This window comes from Mizuhopecten yessoensis, unplaced genomic scaffold (assembly GCF_002113885.1).
Source record: "Mizuhopecten yessoensis strain PY_sf001 unplaced genomic scaffold, ASM211388v2 scaffold11049, whole genome shotgun sequence".
NCBI lineage: Eukaryota > Metazoa > Mollusca > Bivalvia > Pectinida > Pectinidae > Mizuhopecten > Mizuhopecten yessoensis.
In genome coordinates, this window is record NW_018408853.1 from 28175 (window position 1) to 47865 (window position 19691).

Sequence of the window (19691 nt, forward strand, 5' to 3'; positions counted from 1 at the left end):
TTTACTAGCGGCCAGCATGTCCCTCCACTTATTCACTGACAAAATCGATTCGTGTGAGGCAAATAGGAACTGGAAGCAACCATTTAAAATGTCTATGTCTTCGTGACAATCTTTACCAATGAACGTGGCTGTAAAATTACAAGATATTCACACTGTTCCTTCATGATATAAATCAACGGCGAAACGACAAGCACACAGTATTCGCATCCGTTAATGTTCGTCCACATTGGCTGAAAACCTTCATAGCAAATACTTTTGCCGCCTCCTGTTTTGATTGACAAAAAGGAATCTCGACCTTTCATCAGCTGGGTAATTGTTTCCTCTTGAAATGGCTTTCATTGATCCAAATGTAGTTTTTCACGCACAATCGAAAAGTTGTCTGCCATCTTTGTGGTATTTCCGAACATGAATACGTAACTGATTGGAATTCTGATTGGTTAGAGTTTCCATCGAGTAACTGTACTGGAACCAATCAAATGATCCGCGCATATTAATTACCCATGACGTTTTTTCGGCTAGTTTGCCCACGGGTGATGAGTGAGTACCAAAGCGAAATCAACCGTGGGTATCTGACGATGCACTACTGTACGTATTGTGGAGACAGCAGTACTTGCATCAGAAAGCATTATTTATCAAACCAGCGGATATTGAGCTTTCCTTCACACTCCAAAGAGAGAACCTTGGTTTTCAAGAGCTTCGAAATGCTGGGGATTATAAACATAATTATGAAGTGATAGAAAATGGATAAGGAACACTTGTAGCCTGGAGAAATGTGACTGATGAAACAGAGGGAGCAGAAATCTTACCTTGCTATTATTGTTTAGCATTATTCATGAAAAAGGCGCTCTTGAGACATCATGCTGTATGCAAGTTCAGGAAAAACTCAGATCAGAAGAAGTACAGAAAAGTATTTGGTAAAGCAGCTGACCTGCTACCGTGCGAACCAGAGGTATCGGAGAGATTCAATACCAATATTCTGGCAAGAATGTCAGGAGATCAAGTATCTTTGGTGGCCAGAAATGATGGGATCATAACCAAACTAGGAGAAAAGCTTTATACAAAACATGGTCATTTAGAACATATGTACAACGACATCGGACAAAAGATGAGAGAGATGGCTCGTCTGCTTATTTGTGTTCGGGAAGAATATTCTGAAAATTCGACTATTGAAGATCTAATTGAGCCCAAACATTTTCCACTTGCACTGATATGTACACAAAAGTGGATACCAACACATATCGAAATCATTCCTTGGCTCTTATTTCATCTACCAGCAGTTATTTATTATGATGTTTATTTTATGTAAATAATCCTTAATAATTGTATTAAAATTATACAAAAAACATTCAGTGAGGCACAATGCACATAATTGAAATTGCATCACAGTAACTTTTATTTCAATTGTGATCAAGCAATTTATGGCAGAATTATCACAACTTTAATAGTGAGACATTTTGGGGTTTTTTTGTGTTAAATTTTAACTTTAAAAAAGGTAATTGTTGAAGAGAAATCTGATGCCAACTTTGTAGCCTTTAATATGAAATTTCCAGGAGACTGACTATGTTATTCCTACAATCATGTTTGAAGATGTGACAACACCACAGGAGACCTTCCCAACAGATGCAACACCCGAAACAACCCCATGAGTAATGCCAACAGTGGTAACCTGGGCATTTGTTCATATGGATATGATCACATAGTTACATCAGAGGAAACAATTCCTGAAGAAGATACACAAACCACTCAGAGGCCTCTCCTTCAGATGCTATTCAGCAAGCTGTGCACATGGATGTCACTCATGAGGCCAACCCCCATATCCCCAATTTGCCTATTTTGCCTACAACTATGAGACGCAGGAAAGTGTCAAAGTGTCAAATACCAGGTGGATCTGGTGCAGTTGTAGAAATTGAGTCGTCATTTGACATGGTAGGTGTAAGTGGAGATGCAGAGGTACGCATGAAACCCATTCTTCTACAGGAATTACGGGAGAACGACACACCATCAGGAGTATTTGCTTGGCGGATAGCAAAACAGACATACTGTTAAGATGAACTGCGATCCCAGGAGCGCACTCTGAGGCATAGTGTCATCGACATATACGGAGTAGTCGAACTGAAACCAGCAGTTTCATCAATTATTTGTTTGTTTGTTTGATTTTGTTTAACGTCCTATTAACAGCTAAGGTCATTTAAGGACGGCCTCCCCTGTGTGCAAGATGCATGCATGTAGTGTATGTGTGTGTATTTTGGGATCATCAATTAGTACTGGAATCAGAAACATAAGTTATAGAGAGAGCGTTCCGCTTCCAGAGGTCCTCTTTCTTCTGTGGAAAATTGTCTTTTAAACTGAATGACTCATCAGTGCCAACCTAATTGTTTCTTTTAAGGATTCAATAATTTCAGTTATTACAATTGTTTTATTGAGTTCAACTTCTAATTTATTTAGTAGACTACATAACTTCATTATTTTAAATAACTTGTCAACTAAGAGATCAATTTTAATTCATGTTATACTTGAATGTCATTTTCTCAACTTTAGCAATTGTTTCTGTGCTTGTGAAATCATCAGTTTAATTCAATCTGTACAATGTAATTATACAACTAGTAAGCTGATGTATAGACAACTAATATGTTTGTATATTGATGTGTACATCTTGCAGATTAAATAGCTGCTGATATGAATAGTGTGTTCCCTATTGATTAACCAGACAATTTTGCTAATTTATTTATCTATTCGATAGAAACAGAATGTATGTTTACATGTATTTAGGGATATTAAGCACTTCAACTATAACACATTGTATTTTGCAAGTAACATTGGTTTTATAATGGACCTGTTCAAGAATTTGTTTGTTTGATTTTGTTTAACGTCCTATTAACAGCTAAGGTCATTTAAGGACGGCCTCCCCTGGGTGCAAGATGCATGCGTGTAGTGTATGTGTGTGTATTTTGGGAGGCTGCGATATGTTCGTGTTTGTCTCCTTGTGATAGCGCGGAACTGATGCCGGCTTTATAGTGCTACCTCACTGAAACATTCTGCCGAAGACACCCAGCAGGACGCCCCACCCGATCACATACTGACAACGGGCGAACCAGTCGTCCCACTCCTAATTTGCTGAGCGTTAAGCAGGAGTATAAACTACCATTTTTAAAGACTTTGGTATGTCTCGGCCAGGGGACAGAACCCAAAGCCTTCCTCACAGGGGCGAACGCTCAACAAATGGCCAAAAGTGAGGCATTGTCAAGGGAGACATTAGGAAGAAGAAAGTTATTTAGAAAGGAGAGAAGAGATAGGGTCCCAAATTTAGTCGCCTCTTACGATCATGCAATTGGGGGCAAGTTATAGTTAAGCCATTATTTAAATCTATTGTGTGCTTAAATGAATGCGTGTACACTGTATGTTATCAATGCGACTGCATGCGAATCATGTTTCTGTAAAATTATACTTAGAGATGTTCAGATTTTGTCAACACCAAACTGATATTACACCATTTATCTTGAAAATCTTAGCGCCCAGCTTACATATTTGATATGTGAGATAACAAAAAGAGGGTAATTAAAGATGCAAACTAAACTGATTCATATTATTATGTACTATAAGAGATAATGTATCTTAAAAATGAATGAAATTTAAGATTGTGTAGCTCTTTTATTGTATTTCTATATCATATTAATCCTGCATAAGGCTCCGGGGAGCAACACATAATCATTAGTGGGTTGGAATCTAGTACAGAACGGTGACTTGGCATTTATGGCATTTAATTCTTCACTAAATTACTTGGTATTGGTTGCCAGATAGAACTGGTACTTGCACATAATGCACGAACATCAAATACTAGATCTTAATACATCCTTCTTCCATTGATACAGTCATCATTTATTACCCTGTACAGGAGATGTCTCCTGTTATGACCAATGTTGTCAATATATTTCTTGACCTTTCAAAGACACATCAATGCATTTGAAATTGAAACTGAAGGACCTGCCAAAGGATCTTTGATGACCTAATTTTCAGAACACAGTATTAAAAACATCAAGGGACAATAGGGACAATATGTTATTTATTAACGATGCCAAATTACAAATTAATATGTTAGTGTGCAAATATGTACAACACAGTAATCCAAATAATTTATCCTAGTTTTGACATCGAACTAATTAATTTGAGACACCCAAAGCGGATTCTTTTAAATTGTACTTATCAACAAAAGTAGACAGTAAAAAGGTGTAGATAGTAAAGAAGCTGTATCAAAAATGAGGTGCTAAACATCAATTTATTTGACACCATTAATATTTAAACCAAAGAAATTGCTATTTTACAAAGTGTGCACATTGATAAAGTCGTGTCGGAATGCTGCAATATTTGACTAAATTATTCTTTAGCGACCTTCCACCATTCAGATAGCAGTATGTCAATGAAATATTTACAAGTTTTTCTCACCTTTAATCTAATTAGCCTTTAGTATGATACAAATATTGATGAGGTTTCATTATAATCTGGACATAGTGAAGTTATTGTGCAGAAACCATCAACTTATCAGAGCACAGTATGCTAATTAATTGTGAGCGGATTTTGCTCCACTTCAGACTTATCTTCAGTTTTTGTATTATGTGTACCAAATTGCATCAAAATCAAACGATATTTAAGCAAGTTGTGCTGCAGAAACCAAGTTTGAAAAATGACCAACCTGAGCACAGTACACTCATCACTTATACCAAATGTTGATCAACTTTGAATTAATCTCAGTCTTCATATAATGTACATACATATCAAATTTATTAAAATAGAATGATGGACATAGACCAATAGGAGCACACAAATTTCTTATCATTTTTATCTTTTATGGACGGATATTGCTCTAGTTTAAAATTAGCCTCAGTTTCAATATAATGAACAAACTTAAAGTTTCATAAAAAAAACTTGTTAGAAAAGAGGCCCAAGGGCCTTAGCGGTCACCTGAGTTATATCATAGGTACTGGTAGCTTTATTTTATTGTTTAGATGTGATGTGGAAATCAGCATGTAAACTAAGTGAAATACAATACAATTCATGTCATCACTTAAGAATTTTTAAATATTGGTAAATGTTCCCTTTGGGGCCCCGCCCTAGCCCCTACGGTTGGGGTAGGAATCCCAATTTTACACTCTAAAGCCATTTGCCTTCAAGGATAATTCTCACCAAGTAAAAATAATTTCCTACAAAAAATTGTCAAAATATACCCAAAAGTGTTATTTCCCTAATTAAACTATAGTAAACTTTACCCCCTCCCACAGGGCGGAAAAGATTTATTTCCATTATGAGTTTTTTTTCACTTAAGTTGAAAAGATTTTGCATTAGATTTTGCATTATGTGTTTTTTTCACTTAAGTGAAAAAAAGATGGATTTCCATTATGAGGGTTTTTCACTTAAGTGAAAAAGATTGTTTTTTTCACTTAAGTGAAAAAGATTTAGTTGCATTATGTGCTTTTTTTCACTTAAGTGAAAAATATTTATTTCCATTATGTGGGTTTTTTTCACTTAAGTGAAACACATTTTGCATTATGTGTTTTTTTTCACTTAAGTGAAAAAAACACATAATGCAAAATAAATCTTTTTCACTTAAGTTAAAAAAACCACAATGCAAATAAATTTGAAAGGATGTACTGGCAACATCGTATACATTCTCACTTTTCCAGGGGAAGAAAACCAAAAGAATGGAAATTTCTGGTTTTTCTTCTTAGTAAATCAAATGATGACTTTATTCCAACACAAGTAGAGATAAACCGCCTACAACGCTGTGGCTATGGTAAATTTGAATACAGAAATAAACTAAAATCATAACAAGGCCCTGCCTTTGCGAAGTCAGTGTCCTCTAGTACTTAACAATGCAATGATACAAATCTCCTGTGCTAAGTTATCATTATGTCCTTTGTTGAGTCCATCAATATCAACTTATCCTTATATAAGTATTTTTTTGGGTCTATGTATAGGCATATTCGGATTATATGTACAATTTGTTTTTCTCACACCACAACATAAAATAACAATTGCATTATAATGAGGTTACTGTAAATGCCAATTGACCACTTGTGAAAACAGTTTTGTAATGCATTGGAGCCCTTTTACATTGAATATCATTTATTTGTCCCAGCAGGTTACTGAACAAATATCATCACTGTATGAATTTTGGTTATTCATAAAAATTGTTTAAAAGTCTTTAAACTTATTTGATCCCTGTAATCTCTTAGAAAGTAAGAATAATTATTTTGAACTTTGTCACACAAAACAGCACACTCAAACTTTGACCACAGACAAATCCTGGATTTTATTTTTTAAATAACAAGTTACAGAGCTTTCAAAGATAAATTTTGTGACTCCATCTTACCTTCTCTAATTAACTGGAACAGTTTATGAAACTTTGTACTCTTCATCATTAAATTCAAATTCAAATTGTTTTATTACTTTAGACCTTACATAAGTTCACATACAATTTTATCAATAACATTACAGTATATATTTTAGATTTCAATAAGACTTTAATGATGTTCTGTTTAGTAAATTTCACCAAAGGCCTTCTTTTGTTCTTGCTTGATATTAATGATACAATTTAAACATACCAAATACCCTTGAATATTGTGTGGGTATAATTAATTTTTGATTTTAATTATTTTGTGTGAATTGTCTAGATTCTGGTACTGGCATATGCTTTCAACTACACTTGTGTCACTTCGTTATTTCAACTGGTACTAGTGTGTGTTATAAGTCAATAAGTTATAATTGTTGCCGCATAATACTTTTTTACACAATAATTATTTCGAAGGATACATGCATATATTCAACTACAACATGTGAGATACAATTAGCTCTCCAAACATATAACTGTAATGGGACTGCATATATGCCACCTTTTAGAACATAATTATTGTACTTAGAGATATTTATTATGCGCATTGCACTTAATTTGATTGCAATCATACAAAGGTACATTATAACAAAGGACTATCACCTAAGACCCCAGCAGTGTTTTGGGCAGGTGCGTCTTTGCAGGGTGATATTTTTTAAGAACACTGACTGTGTTCAAGTTTTGTCATCGATTGGGTTTGCCTGGCTATCTGTTTTAGGTGATGCATCCAAAAAGGAAAAGCCATGAGGGTGCTGCGGGTCAAAAACAAAACTCAAATGCAGCAACATTGGCACTGCCTCCAAACCCAGAAGCACCACCTAGCACCCATACGGCTTTGGTCATCCTCATTCCAGGAGCTTATAAAAATGGCAGAAGCGAGGGCTTCACTACATCAACAGGCTTTAATTTCAGCAGCCTTAGGGGCCCCAGAGCAAGTAAATATTCAGGAGCAGGCATCAGTACCCATACCACAGTTGAACATGGAACATCCAACTACTGCATAACAGGCACACCCAGAGCAACTGTCGGTGAACCCATTTGGTTGGTTAATCAGTGCCGAGGATTTCATTCGAGAGGTCGACACCTCTTCCCCAGAGTGGACAAACATTTTTTTTTATCTATATGGCAGTTTACTGTCAAAAACACACAGCAGCTTGTAGCAAGCTCCTTCAGAAATCTTTCTGACAAACGGGCCGACTGGAGATACTATGACTAAAATTTCGCTTATTCTGTGGAAATTCAGTATTGAGAATTGGACTGCTTCTTGAAAGCGTACATGCTGATTTAGCAGAAATTAAGGGGAAAATGCCCCCAAGAAATTCAGCAAACGAAGAACTGTTCTTGACAAGTATAGCAATCTGAGTGATTTTAACGACAACATAAAGAGTTTGCAGGACCAAGCTGGCACTTAATATGTGCGAAGACGACCAATAAACATTGCCTCAAATGACCCAAACAAATATCTAACCTGCCAGTTTTGTCTGTCCTTCGAGATAAGTGAGGAACTTTGGAAGCATTGGAAGCATTCAAAACACTCCAAATTCAGAAAAGTACATTTACAGTATGAAGGAGTAGACTAAGAGGCAAACGCTGCAGTCAGTATGGCCATCAAAAGTGCCTTCTGCTGTTGTCATTTGGACAGTCACAGTTCAACAATATAGGATTTAGAAGATCTGCTTAAGTTAGAGAAAAGCTTAGGATTAAAGGGAGATTGATTTTGTTTGTTTGTTTGTTTATGTTTAACGGCCCATCGACGGCTGTGGTCATTTAGGGCCATGGTGATTTATTTATTCACTTTACTTTTTTAACAAACATGTGAATAGCGAAGATAAAATCAGATAAAATGGTTCATTTTAAAAGTATTCGCATTGTATGTGTAGATAATTAAAAATAATAAAAGGGGGTTAAAATAATAAAAGAGATAACGAATAGATGATATGGAATATGCGATATATATATAACGTCAAAAAGGATAAGGTGGGTTAAAAGACATCAGAGTCTATAAAATAGACCGATGTCTTTCAAATAGTTAAATAATGCCTTCGAATCCACGGAACTGAAAAGTGTTTTCATATCCGGGACTCGGAAGTAGTTATCACGAATGTGTTTAAAATCGGAACATTCTATTAAAAAATGCTCCACTGTAAATGGAGTGTCACATGCGTGGCATGAAGGTATATCTTCTCGTTTTAAAAGGTACGAATGAGTAGGATATGTGTGCCCAGTGCGGAGCCGAGCGAGGACAACTTCCTCTCTACGATCTTTCCGACTGGGAATAGATGTTTTAAGTTTCGGTTGTATCTTAAAAAGTTTGTTGTTGGTCTCCAGAGACCAGCGTTTCTGCCATTCATTTTGAATGGCTGTACGAATAGTAGGTTTAAAATCTGTGTATGGTAGTTTGATATTTGTTTGTTCGAGATTCAATGCATTTTTTGCTTCCCTGTCAGCAAATTCGTTGCCTTTTATTCCGACATGGCTCGGAATCCATAGTAAAGTTATTTTAGACTTTTTTAATATACGAGATATTCGATGAGCAAGGTTTTGTACGATTGTGTTTTTAGGATCTCGTAACTGTAAACTCTGTAGGACAGATAGAGAGTCTGAACAAATAATTGCCTTTTTAATGCGGTGTTCATCGATATGGTCGAGGGCCAAACCAATGGCGCATGCTTCAGCAGAAAAGATGGAGGCGCCGTCTGGTAGTCGGACTGAAGTGCAAGTATTGGCAGTACAGCAGGCTGCTGCCACTTTCTCACCTTCTTTGGAGCCATCGGTGTAAAGTTGTGTATGAGAAGGGTAATTCGAAATGCATTCCCGAAAGGAGGATTTGTGTTCTTCGGGCATAACACTTGATTTCCCTCGCTCATGTAATGTAAAGTTAAAATCGGGGGTTTGAATGGTCCACGGAGGAACATCAGATATGTTAAATTCAGCTATGTCCGTCAATTTTATGTTGAGTTCTTGCAGGAAATTCAAAATTCGGATACCAAATGTTGGCAGAAGTTTTTGGTTTTGCGTAAATATGTTTTGGTATTTGGGGTTGAATACTTGGTTGAAAGCAGGATTTTTAGGGTTTGATTTTAATTGAGTTGCAAATTGTAATGAAAGTTTTATTCTTCTGTCATAAAGGGATGGTTCATTTGCTTCCACGTACAGGCTTTTTACAGGTGTTGTTCGAAAAGCTCCCAGGGCAAGACGTAGCCCTTGGTTATGGATTGGATCTAGCATCTGAAGGTACGAACTGCGCGCTGACCCGTATACCATAGAACCATAATCCAGTTTTGTTCGAATAAGTGATCTGTATAGGCGCAAAAGCATTTCACGATCCGCTCCCCAATCAGTATGAGAAAGGACTCGTATAATGTTTAACGCCTTGGAACACTTATCCTTCAGATACTTTATATGTGGTATGAAAGAGTTTCGAGTTTCGAGTTACAACTTCAATCTTTATCTGGAAAGAATCCGCACAGATGGCAGAATCTGTTTTTCAAAATGCATTTGATTCTTGCATTGCTTCATTTTGTTTAAGTAAGCTCAGCCTTATTGTCATGCTATCAACCATTTACAGTCGACCACTTTATGATTGAATGCTTTTTTGTTTGTTTATGTTTAACGGCCCATCGACGGCTGTGGTCATTTGATTGAATGCGCTAATTTCAAACAAATATGTGACACATTTTATGATGTACCGCTTTGAAAAGATTATTTGATATAGTTTCTGTGCAATTAAACTCTATTGATCGTCACAATAAAATATGATATATTGTTCGATATTGATGTATTTCTTAATCCTTTAGATGTTTAAGGTATTCAGTTTTAGTTTGATGTGTTCATTTTCGTGAATGTTTCTTTATATAATGCTGTTTGGCCCTAAAAGACTTATTTAGAATTTAGAAACGAATGTCAGTTTTACATAAATACAGTTATACATTTTAAATGGGGAAGGGTTACGAAAGATTTAAGCTGTCTCATTCGTAGAAATCCTTTGTTCATCTTTGCCAAGGCTATATTTTGTAGATACACAAACGATTGGACTCTCACAACCGACATGGTTAATAGTAGAGATAGTTAGCATCTAATAAGAAATGAAAAACAAGACTAGTTACGTAAGATACAATAATTGTATTATGTACAATGAAGAACGAACATTTCGTTATATACAAGGGAAGTAACTCGCATACAAAATATATGGTAAAGTAACTCTCATACATGTTATATAAGAGAGGTCTTTTACATCTATATTCTTAATTGGGATGAGTGCTGAAATTGTATCAAACTATTACAAAGCTTGTATTTTGACATTTTGACAAGCAATAATTATAAAGCTAAACTAAATGTGTTTAACATTAATTGAAAAGCTTGTATTTCGACAAGCATGTACAACACCAAGTATAAAGTGAACTCGAAGATGTACTACAAATAATCAAAAAGCTTGTATTTCGGCAAGCATAGACATTGTTTTTGTAGCTTAATTAGAGGTTAGAAGAGCAGGAGACGGCGAGAGGGCTAGGGACTGTTTGAGACTCTACTTAGGGTACAGCTACAAACGACAGAGATCGATCCTAACACTTGAGGTTACCAGAATAAACTTCTAACAAAACATCAACCCTTGTCACTCGTGTTGTGTTACATGAGTTGATTTGTTGCCAGTGACCAAGAATTCCAACGCGACACAACGCAGCAACAAAAACAAAAAGGTAGGTGATTTTGGTTTTATTTTGACCCTAAGTAGCTCTCAAAATGGCAAATGTTGATCCAGAACCATTATTTCAGGAATTTAATATACCATTGACTAGAATATTTTCTATGCTAGGGGTTCAGGGGATAACATAGGTGCCACTCAGCTAACAACTGCACTACACAACACAAGCTTTGAAGGAAGGATGTGTCGCCCAGTGCCACTCTGCTTACAACTGCACCACACAAGCTTTGATGGAAGGGTGTATCTTTATATAGTACAACTGTACGATGTTATGATCGATATAAAAGACAAATCCCCGGTTAAATAGCAACATTGTCGTACTTTTATATAATGTGTGTGTAGACGAAAGTAAATTCTGAACTCAAATGAATTATCTTCTTGTGACACATATGATTTTTAGTATTAAAATGTTCCAGGTTGAGGTGACTCAAGTTTATTGCCGGTAATGGTGAAATATATATCCATATTACAAGGAGTAGCAGCATCATAAGTTTACATTATGAAGACTATGAGGAGTTGTGCCTGCTAAAGGAAACATTAGATAAACAGCTCCACCTACTGGACGAGGTAACGGAAACACTTTTTTGTAAAATGTATTTTAATGTTTGATCTTTTACATGTTTTTTGATTTATTTTTTATTTTATGTGATTATTAAACATCTTTTGTATTATTATTTAGCCTCTCCATAATATTGACATATCGGGAGCACAGGAGTTAGCTTCTACCGCAACTGTTTCAGAAGTTTTACTTTCTGAAGTTCCTGTACATCCAACTCTGCCTGTACCACTTCCTCTACCACGGGGTTCCTTTATTATGTTAAACATAATGACACAGGATTATGGTAAGTAAATTACTAGCTCACGCTTTGGCACAAGGGCGTCAGTCGTATGTTGCCTGTTTGTTATAAACTTGGTTCCTTTAGGAACCTACCTCTCCTAAATGACCGATTAGATTTCATCCAAATTTGCTGTAATGCATCATTGGGACCAGTTAATCTAATTTTGTATATACTTTAAAATACTGCTCCTTCGATATTATCCAGTTTCAGTGAATATATATTTCTTTTAAACGTATATTGCCGTGTCTAGAAAAAAAGGGGAAAAAATACCTACTGGGTCCTTTTTATGTTTCACATGTATATTTGCACTATAGTTCTTGGATATTGTTTATCGACAGTGTTGATGCTACAAACATCCGGTATAGATATGAGAGGATGGTAAACTCAATGGGAAATCAAAACAATGCAGAAATGAGAAAAAATATCATTGATCGGCGGCAATTGCACTTAGCTCTTCTGTCCTATGTAAAAAAACCTAGGATTACCTTCTGAAAATCTTCTCTGTTGGCCAGTGGCCTGACTGGACATTTTTATACCGGTAAAATACATCTATTTATACGAGTGTTTTGGACCTGTAAAGCTACCCTTAGACTGTGTCAATTTATTTAGCCGCAGCAAGTTTCTTTTACTCTGCTATCTGTGACAACGTAGTGTGTTTTTACTACGGTGTACAAATATCACAATGGTCCCACTAACACAAACCACACAGGAGGGAGGGTTAAGAACCCCATAGGTATATTTTCCCTACAAAATGGGCATGACGTCACTCGGATGAAGCACTTTGTACAAATATTTTTAAGACATAATGGTTTGTTTGTTTGTTTGATTTTGTTTAACGTCCTATTAACAGCTAAGGTCATTTAAGGACAGCCTCCCCTGTGTGCAAGATGCATGCGTGTAGTGTATGTGTGTGTATTTTGGGAGGTTGCGATATGTTCGTGTTCGTCTCCTTGTGATAGCGCGGAACTGATGCCGACTTTATAGTGCTACCTCACTGAGACATACTGCCAAAGACACCCAGCAGGACGCCCCCCCCGGTCACATTATACTGACAACGGGCGAACCAGTCGTCCCACTCCTAATTTGCTGAGCGTTAAGCACGAGTAGAAACTACCATTTTTATAGACTTTGGTATGTCTCGGCCAGGGGACAGAACCCAAAGCCTTCCTCACAGGGGCGAACGCTCAACAAATGGCCAAAAGGGAGGCATTGTCAAGGGAGACATTAGGAAGAAGAAAGTTATTTAGACATAATGGACACCGTCTCCAAGAGTCTCGAACACCACAACAAATATAACGTTCTTCATTCCAACGTTCAAACTCCATGGTTAGAATGATTAGTCGAATAGTGATTTTCAGTTTCACACACCCGTCAATGTTTTCGTTTTAATCTTTCAGTTTGATTAAGAAAGTAAACATTAACCGTGTGACCATGCGAATACCGTAACTGTTAGTACTGTGTACATTTAATCAAGACATGACTTGAAACGAAAAATTAGGTATCTGTAAAGCAATGATATTAAGCAATGATATTAAGCAATGATATCAACGCAGTGTCTTTAAAGGTAGCACTTTCATCACCAAGGTAGGAAATTTCAAGGGTCATCCCCATCGTTTGTACAATTTTGAATCCCTGCCTCCCATGAATGCTTCTGACCAAATATGGTTGATGTCCAGTGCAAAGTCGTTTATAGCAATATAGCCCCATGGGGGGTTAGCCCAACCATTTGTACAATTTTATATCCCCACTACGGTTGATATCCATCTCTCAGTTCAAGAGAAGAAGTCGCTTAAATCATGTAGTCCAATATCCCCTTTTTGGCCCCTAGGGTGGGCAGACCTACAGTTTATACAAAAGTGGTTCCCCTTTACCCAAGGATGCTTCAGACTAAATATTGAACAAATCCTTATATTCCATCAGAAGAAGATGGATTTTAAAGAATATACTATGTGTTCCATATTGGGCCCCGCCCCTGAGGGGCCAGACCCACGGTTTATACAAAATTTGCTCCCCTTCCCCCAAAGATGCTTCAGACCAAATATGGAACAAATCCTTTAATTCCTCTTCTAGGAAAGAATTTTATTTTTTTTACTATAGTTCCTCCATTGGGTCCCGCCCCTCAGCTCCCAGGGGGGCCAGATCCACCAATTCTACAAAATTGGTTTCCCTTCCCCTAAGGATGCTTCTGACCAAGTTTGGTGAAAATCTGCTTAGTCGTTTATGGCTAGTAACGATTTTTAGGACCCCGCGCCATGGCCTTCGGGCAGGTGAGCTAAAAATGCTAAAAAGTAAATAAACTTTAGTGTTAATTTTGTTTGTACAAGTTTAAAAAGTATGTTTTAAGTTGAAAAACACTGTGTAGTTTCTTTAGAGTTTTGAAAACTGTGATTAATAAGATATATGGTTTTATGAGGTAGTTTCGCATGTGGTCAATCCAAAAAAGATTGTTAAAAGACGGTTTCAATATTATAAGTAAAAACTATTACCTCCACAAAATTCTTTTGATGAAAAGCAAACCATTACAATGCCTATTTACATGTATGACATCATTATCAGAAACACTAATGGTAGTTTAATCCTAGCAACTCAAGCCATCTCGTCCTATCATTATTACAGGGATTTATAAACATTATAAGAGGATATTGAACACTAATTACAATGCCATATATTGACACTAAACATTACATGGACATCATTTCCCCACTTGACATACAAGTGACCAAGAAAGCAACATGGATTCTGTTCTCTTTATTGGAAGTCTACTTGTTTTCTATGAGACTATGGAATATATCTAAGAGAATTGGTAAATCTAATAACTAACCTGGAAGCAAACAGACTAGCAGGTAAGAAACTGTTTACAACCTCTCACATATGTTTTTTGTTGTTGATAAATGAGAAGCGGATGAAACCATGAAAGCAAAGCTACGCCGGAACTGAAGGTAAATGTTATAATTCTTTATAGTCAGCAATTAAGTAATGAATATTTCAAATGTATTTATTTTTTTTGCATATTCTATTAAATATTTACGCACTAGTAATTTCCGTTTTATTTTCTATATTTTTAACTTTATTTTTATACACATTAAATTCGTATACGTAGAATCTTATTGAACTCCTACGTATGCTTGCGATTTTTTTTTTTTTTTTTGATTTTTAGTATTAAAATGTTCCAGGTTGAGGTGACCCAAGTGTATTGCCGGTAATGGTGAAATATATATCCATATTACAAGGAGTAGTAGCATCATAAGTTTACATTATGAAGACTATGAGGAGTTGTGCCTGCTAAAGGAAACATTAGATAAACAGCTCCACCTACTGGACGAGGTAACGGAAACACTTTTTTGTAAAATGTATGTTAATGTTTGATCTTCTACATGTTTTTTTATTTTATTTTTATTTTATGTGATTATTAAACATCTTTTGTATTATTATTCAACCTCTCCCTTCTATAGACCAGGCGCGTAGCTGCCTATACGCGAGTACGCAGCTGAATCCACATTATTTTGACAACAAAAAAATTTTTTAGTAAAAAAAATGTGGTTTGAAATTCAGCCGCGTTCGCCAGATCTGATAATTACCACACTGAATACTTTATAAATCATATAGCCTAAATCGTACACCATACCGTAGTATTTTTTTGAAAAGTTGTCGGCCTTTGCAGCTCTTCAAAGTCGGAAGTTTGCACGCGCCGTATTTTCGAAATGTAAACAAATGTTTACATCGAGTTCTTAAAAAAGTCATCAGCAGAATCAGCGATAGAAAAGAGGTAATTATAACTAAAATGTTACTATGTATGCCTAGTGTTTATTTGTTTCGGTCTGTTTGTTGAGTAATGACATGTTTGACCATGTCTGTGAACCGATTCTAGCGAGACTGACAACATTTTGAACTAACCAACCTTAATCAGTGAATTCATGATGCAAATGTGAAAAATTCTGGTGCATTTGTCGTATTAGTTACTCTGCATTTTTGAAATAGTTCCTTCTTGGTAGATTAGTTATATTGATACATGGAATTTTTATGAAAAAAACATTTCTGGTAAACACAACGCTCGTCATTTTTTTCATCTACGGAAGCGCATAAAGGTCAAAAGTATTCCGATTTCATACATGTACGGAGCCACAATTTATTCTTCCAGGTTCTAATTACGCAAGAAATATGGCACAGAAGAGAATTGAAAGCTTCTTCAGCGTAGGTCCAAAAACTGGGCTGTCTGAAAAATGCACCGATGCAACCGAGCCTAGTACATGTATGTTTACTTTAACATGCTTTTAACATAAAAAGCTGCAAACAATAGCCAGTACATGTTAAGTTATACATGTATAGTTAATGATGACAACAATTGTAACTTTTAATTTTGTTTAAACTTTTCAAGATTCAAGGACAGTATGATTTCAAACTTTTACATTACATTCATTGCAATCCATGCTTTAAATATTCGAAATCAAATTGATTCTATAGTCAATTTTATGCACCAAAAATTCTAACACTTGTCCAAGTATCGTCATATGTATTCCATATGTATATTTATAGCGCCCGGTACATCTGGTGTGAAGGAGGGTCCTGAACCTATGACTTTAGATAAAGATGAGCTCGTGGGGATTGCGTACAGTCCCGATGACTTGCATCCTGATCCAGCAAGGTTAACAAAGGCTTCAGATGACTCGATAAAAGTGAAAGTGCTGCAAAACAAAGAATTTTGTTTGTTTGTTTGTTTATGTTTAACGGCCCATCGACGGCTGTGGTCATTTAGGGCCATGGTGATTTATTTATTCACTTTACTTTACTCAACAAAGAATGGGCCAAAACTTTTAAGTTTCCGTCAAGGTAAACTGATTCTGATTCATTTGATTTAAAGATGTGAAGTTATAACGGTTGCAGATCAATAGAAAATTGTAGTTTAGTCAACCAGTATTGTATAGAAAAATACCGTTAAAATCTCTAAACACAGTCCCGAGGTCTCAAAATCGATGGTTTATGTTGAGGTCTTTTTGTGAGTGGTACATGTGGGAAAATAGACGCAAGCCCGTCTCTTACCACTCGATTGTAAACCCATATTAATATACTGCTTCTTCCACTTGTTCGATGTTTGGTTCCATTATAATTATATTAGCGCGCTAATGACATGTTTACTATATAATTAAGACGAATAAAGTATAGTGAATATACTCATATATCTGATAACGTTATTGAAGTACCAGTATCATAAGTATACTAGTAAGATACTAGATATATACTATTAAAATGGAATCATTTGCTTCCCTGCTTTCCGGATTTCTACGTATTTGGTTGCAAAATTGTTCCATTTCAAGTTCGTACACTATTTCTTTATTTTATTATTTCAGTATTGAGTATGGAACGAAGCGTCAGTTCTCGGTAGATTGGCTAGAGAAGTATGACTGGCTTCGATATTCAGTTTCCGAGAATTCAGTGTATTGTGCTCCCTGTATTTTGTTTGGTGCTTCATCTCCAAAGGAGAAAACATTCATCAATACCCCAGTATCAAAATGGTCTAACCTTGGAAAGTACATCAAGAGACATACCGAGCCTGGTTCGAGTCATCATAGCTGCTGCGCTAGTGCTAGTAGTTTTATGAAAATCATCGAAGGGAAACAAGCAAGCATTACAGCACAACTGTCGAGAAACAAAGTCGAAACTGTTGCTAAAAATAGACAGGTGCTTAGATCTGTTATAGAGGTCATCATTCTGTGCGGTCGACAAAATATTCCACTTAGAGGTCATGATGACAACAATAGTAACTTTACTGTCCTGTTGAAAGACAAGGCCAACAGGGATGAAATCCTGAAAACACACCTGTCCTCTAAATCTAAGGTTACTTACACTTCGCCTATGATCCAAAATGAATTAATCACTTTGTTGGGAAATAACATAAAAGGCAAGATAGTTCAGCAGTGCAACGATGCTATTTGTTATTCATTTCTTGCAGATGAAGCTACTGACGCGAGCACTATGGAACAAATTGCTATGTGTGTAAGATATTATTCTGAAACTGAACAGGACGTGCGTGAAGACTTTGTGGGATTTGTGCAAGCAGAATCTACAACAGGAGAGGCTCTTTTTAACAAGTTTATTGAGGGGCAGCGGGACGCAGGATTAGACATCTCCAAGATGAGGGGACAAGGGTATGATGGGGCCAGTAATATGTCTGGTTGTCATCGAGGTGTGCAAGCTCGGGTCCAGCAAGTAGTTCCCCAAGCAATGTATGTGCACTGCAAAGCCCATAGCCTTAATTTGTCAATTGTGCATGCCTGTAAAGAGGCACTCGTCAGAAACTTGTTGGACACAGTACAACAAATCGGATTTGCTTTCAAGTACTCTGCCAAACGTCTTTTAGCTTTCAAAGAGGAGCTTGGCAACGATCCCGTGGCACAGGAAGAGATGCAGAAGAGAACACGTCTTCAAAGTCTGTGTGAGACGCGATGGGCTAGTCGGGCTGACGCACTTTACACTTTCAAAGCTGCATACACATCAATTGTAAGTGCACTGGAGGTGCTAGAACGAGAGGGAGACTCAAAAGCACGGAGCTACAGATGCAGTATCCTTGGGTTCGACTTCATCATCTCTCTAGTTGTGGTTGAATTCGTCCTCCAGGGTGTTATGCCTCTAAACAAGCTGCTACAGAAGCAGAATATCGACTTGATCGAAGCAGCCAAGGAGAGTCGAGTTCTTATAGCCACATTTCGTGCAGAGAGAGCCGATGATGCTGTGTGGGATGGGCTTTACGACAAAGCAGTTGCCATGGCAGAAGACCAAGGAGTCGAGCCTTCAAAGCCTAGAACAGCTCGACGCCAACAGCACCGTGGCAACGTGCCTGCCGACTCTGTTTCGGAATACTGGAAAAGAGCATTGTTCTATCCATTTCTTGATCATCTAGTTGTGGAACTAGAAGACCGTCTTGTATCCAGCAATGAGAGGTTTAAGGCTCAATATCTCATCCCAAGCCTTCTTCCTGAGCTCAGCCGAGATCACGAGGATTCCATCTTCCAGGAGTATGAGAGTGACCTCAGTGGGGATCGGGAAGCCTTCCGAAATGAGGTTTCTCGATGGAAAGTAAGATGGGAGCTGGAGGGGACAAAACCCTCAAATCTTACTGACACATTGAAGGCTACGAACAAGACTCTGTATCCAGACATCTTCACCTGTCTAGTTGTACTAATTACGATGCCAGTGTCTACCGCTACCGCCGAGAGGCAGTTTAGTATCATGAGACGCCTGAAAAACTACATGAGATCAACGATGCTCACAGAACGGATGTCTGGACTAGCCCTGTTGCACGCCTACAGACACATGGAAATAGATATTGATATTATCATTAACGAGCTTGCGGCCAGCAAAGGCCACAAGTTAGACTTGCTGTGAAATGTAGACCAGTTGAAATAAACGAAAGTAAAGCTATTCATCTCCATTTTTATGCTAAAATAAATGGATTTTCGTTGGTCAAGAAAGCTCTCCGGAGGCCCCAAAACGCACCATTTATTTCAAAATTTTCAGGGGGGGGCATGCCCCCTGACCCCCCTAGATTATTTTGAATCCACATTCTTTATAGGCTAGCTACGCGCCTGTAGACATATCGGGAGCACATGAGTTAGCTTCTACCGCAACTGTTTCAGAAGTTTTATCTTCTGAAGTTCCTGTACATCCAACTCTGCCTGTACCACTTCCTCTATCTCAACCGCTTCAGTCGTCTGTACTATCACCGGTTCAGTCACCTGTGCTACCACCGCTTTCCCCATCCTGATTGCCTCCA

The 19691-nt window shown here is 37.1% G+C and overlaps 1 protein-coding gene across 1 annotated transcript; it reads left to right on the forward strand.

Annotated features, from left to right (window-relative positions):
- Positions 1–1785: 1785 nt before the first annotated feature.
- LOC110465058 (52 kDa repressor of the inhibitor of the protein kinase-like) lies at positions 1786–19303 on the forward strand. The gene is made up of 3 exons (XM_021520634.1): positions 1786–1926; positions 7101–7423; positions 17269–19303. The coding sequence occupies exons 1-3, from the start codon at positions 1786–1788 to the stop codon at positions 19301–19303; spliced, it is 2499 nt and encodes an 832-aa protein (XP_021376309.1).
- The last annotated feature ends 388 nt before the right edge of the window (positions 19304–19691 follow it).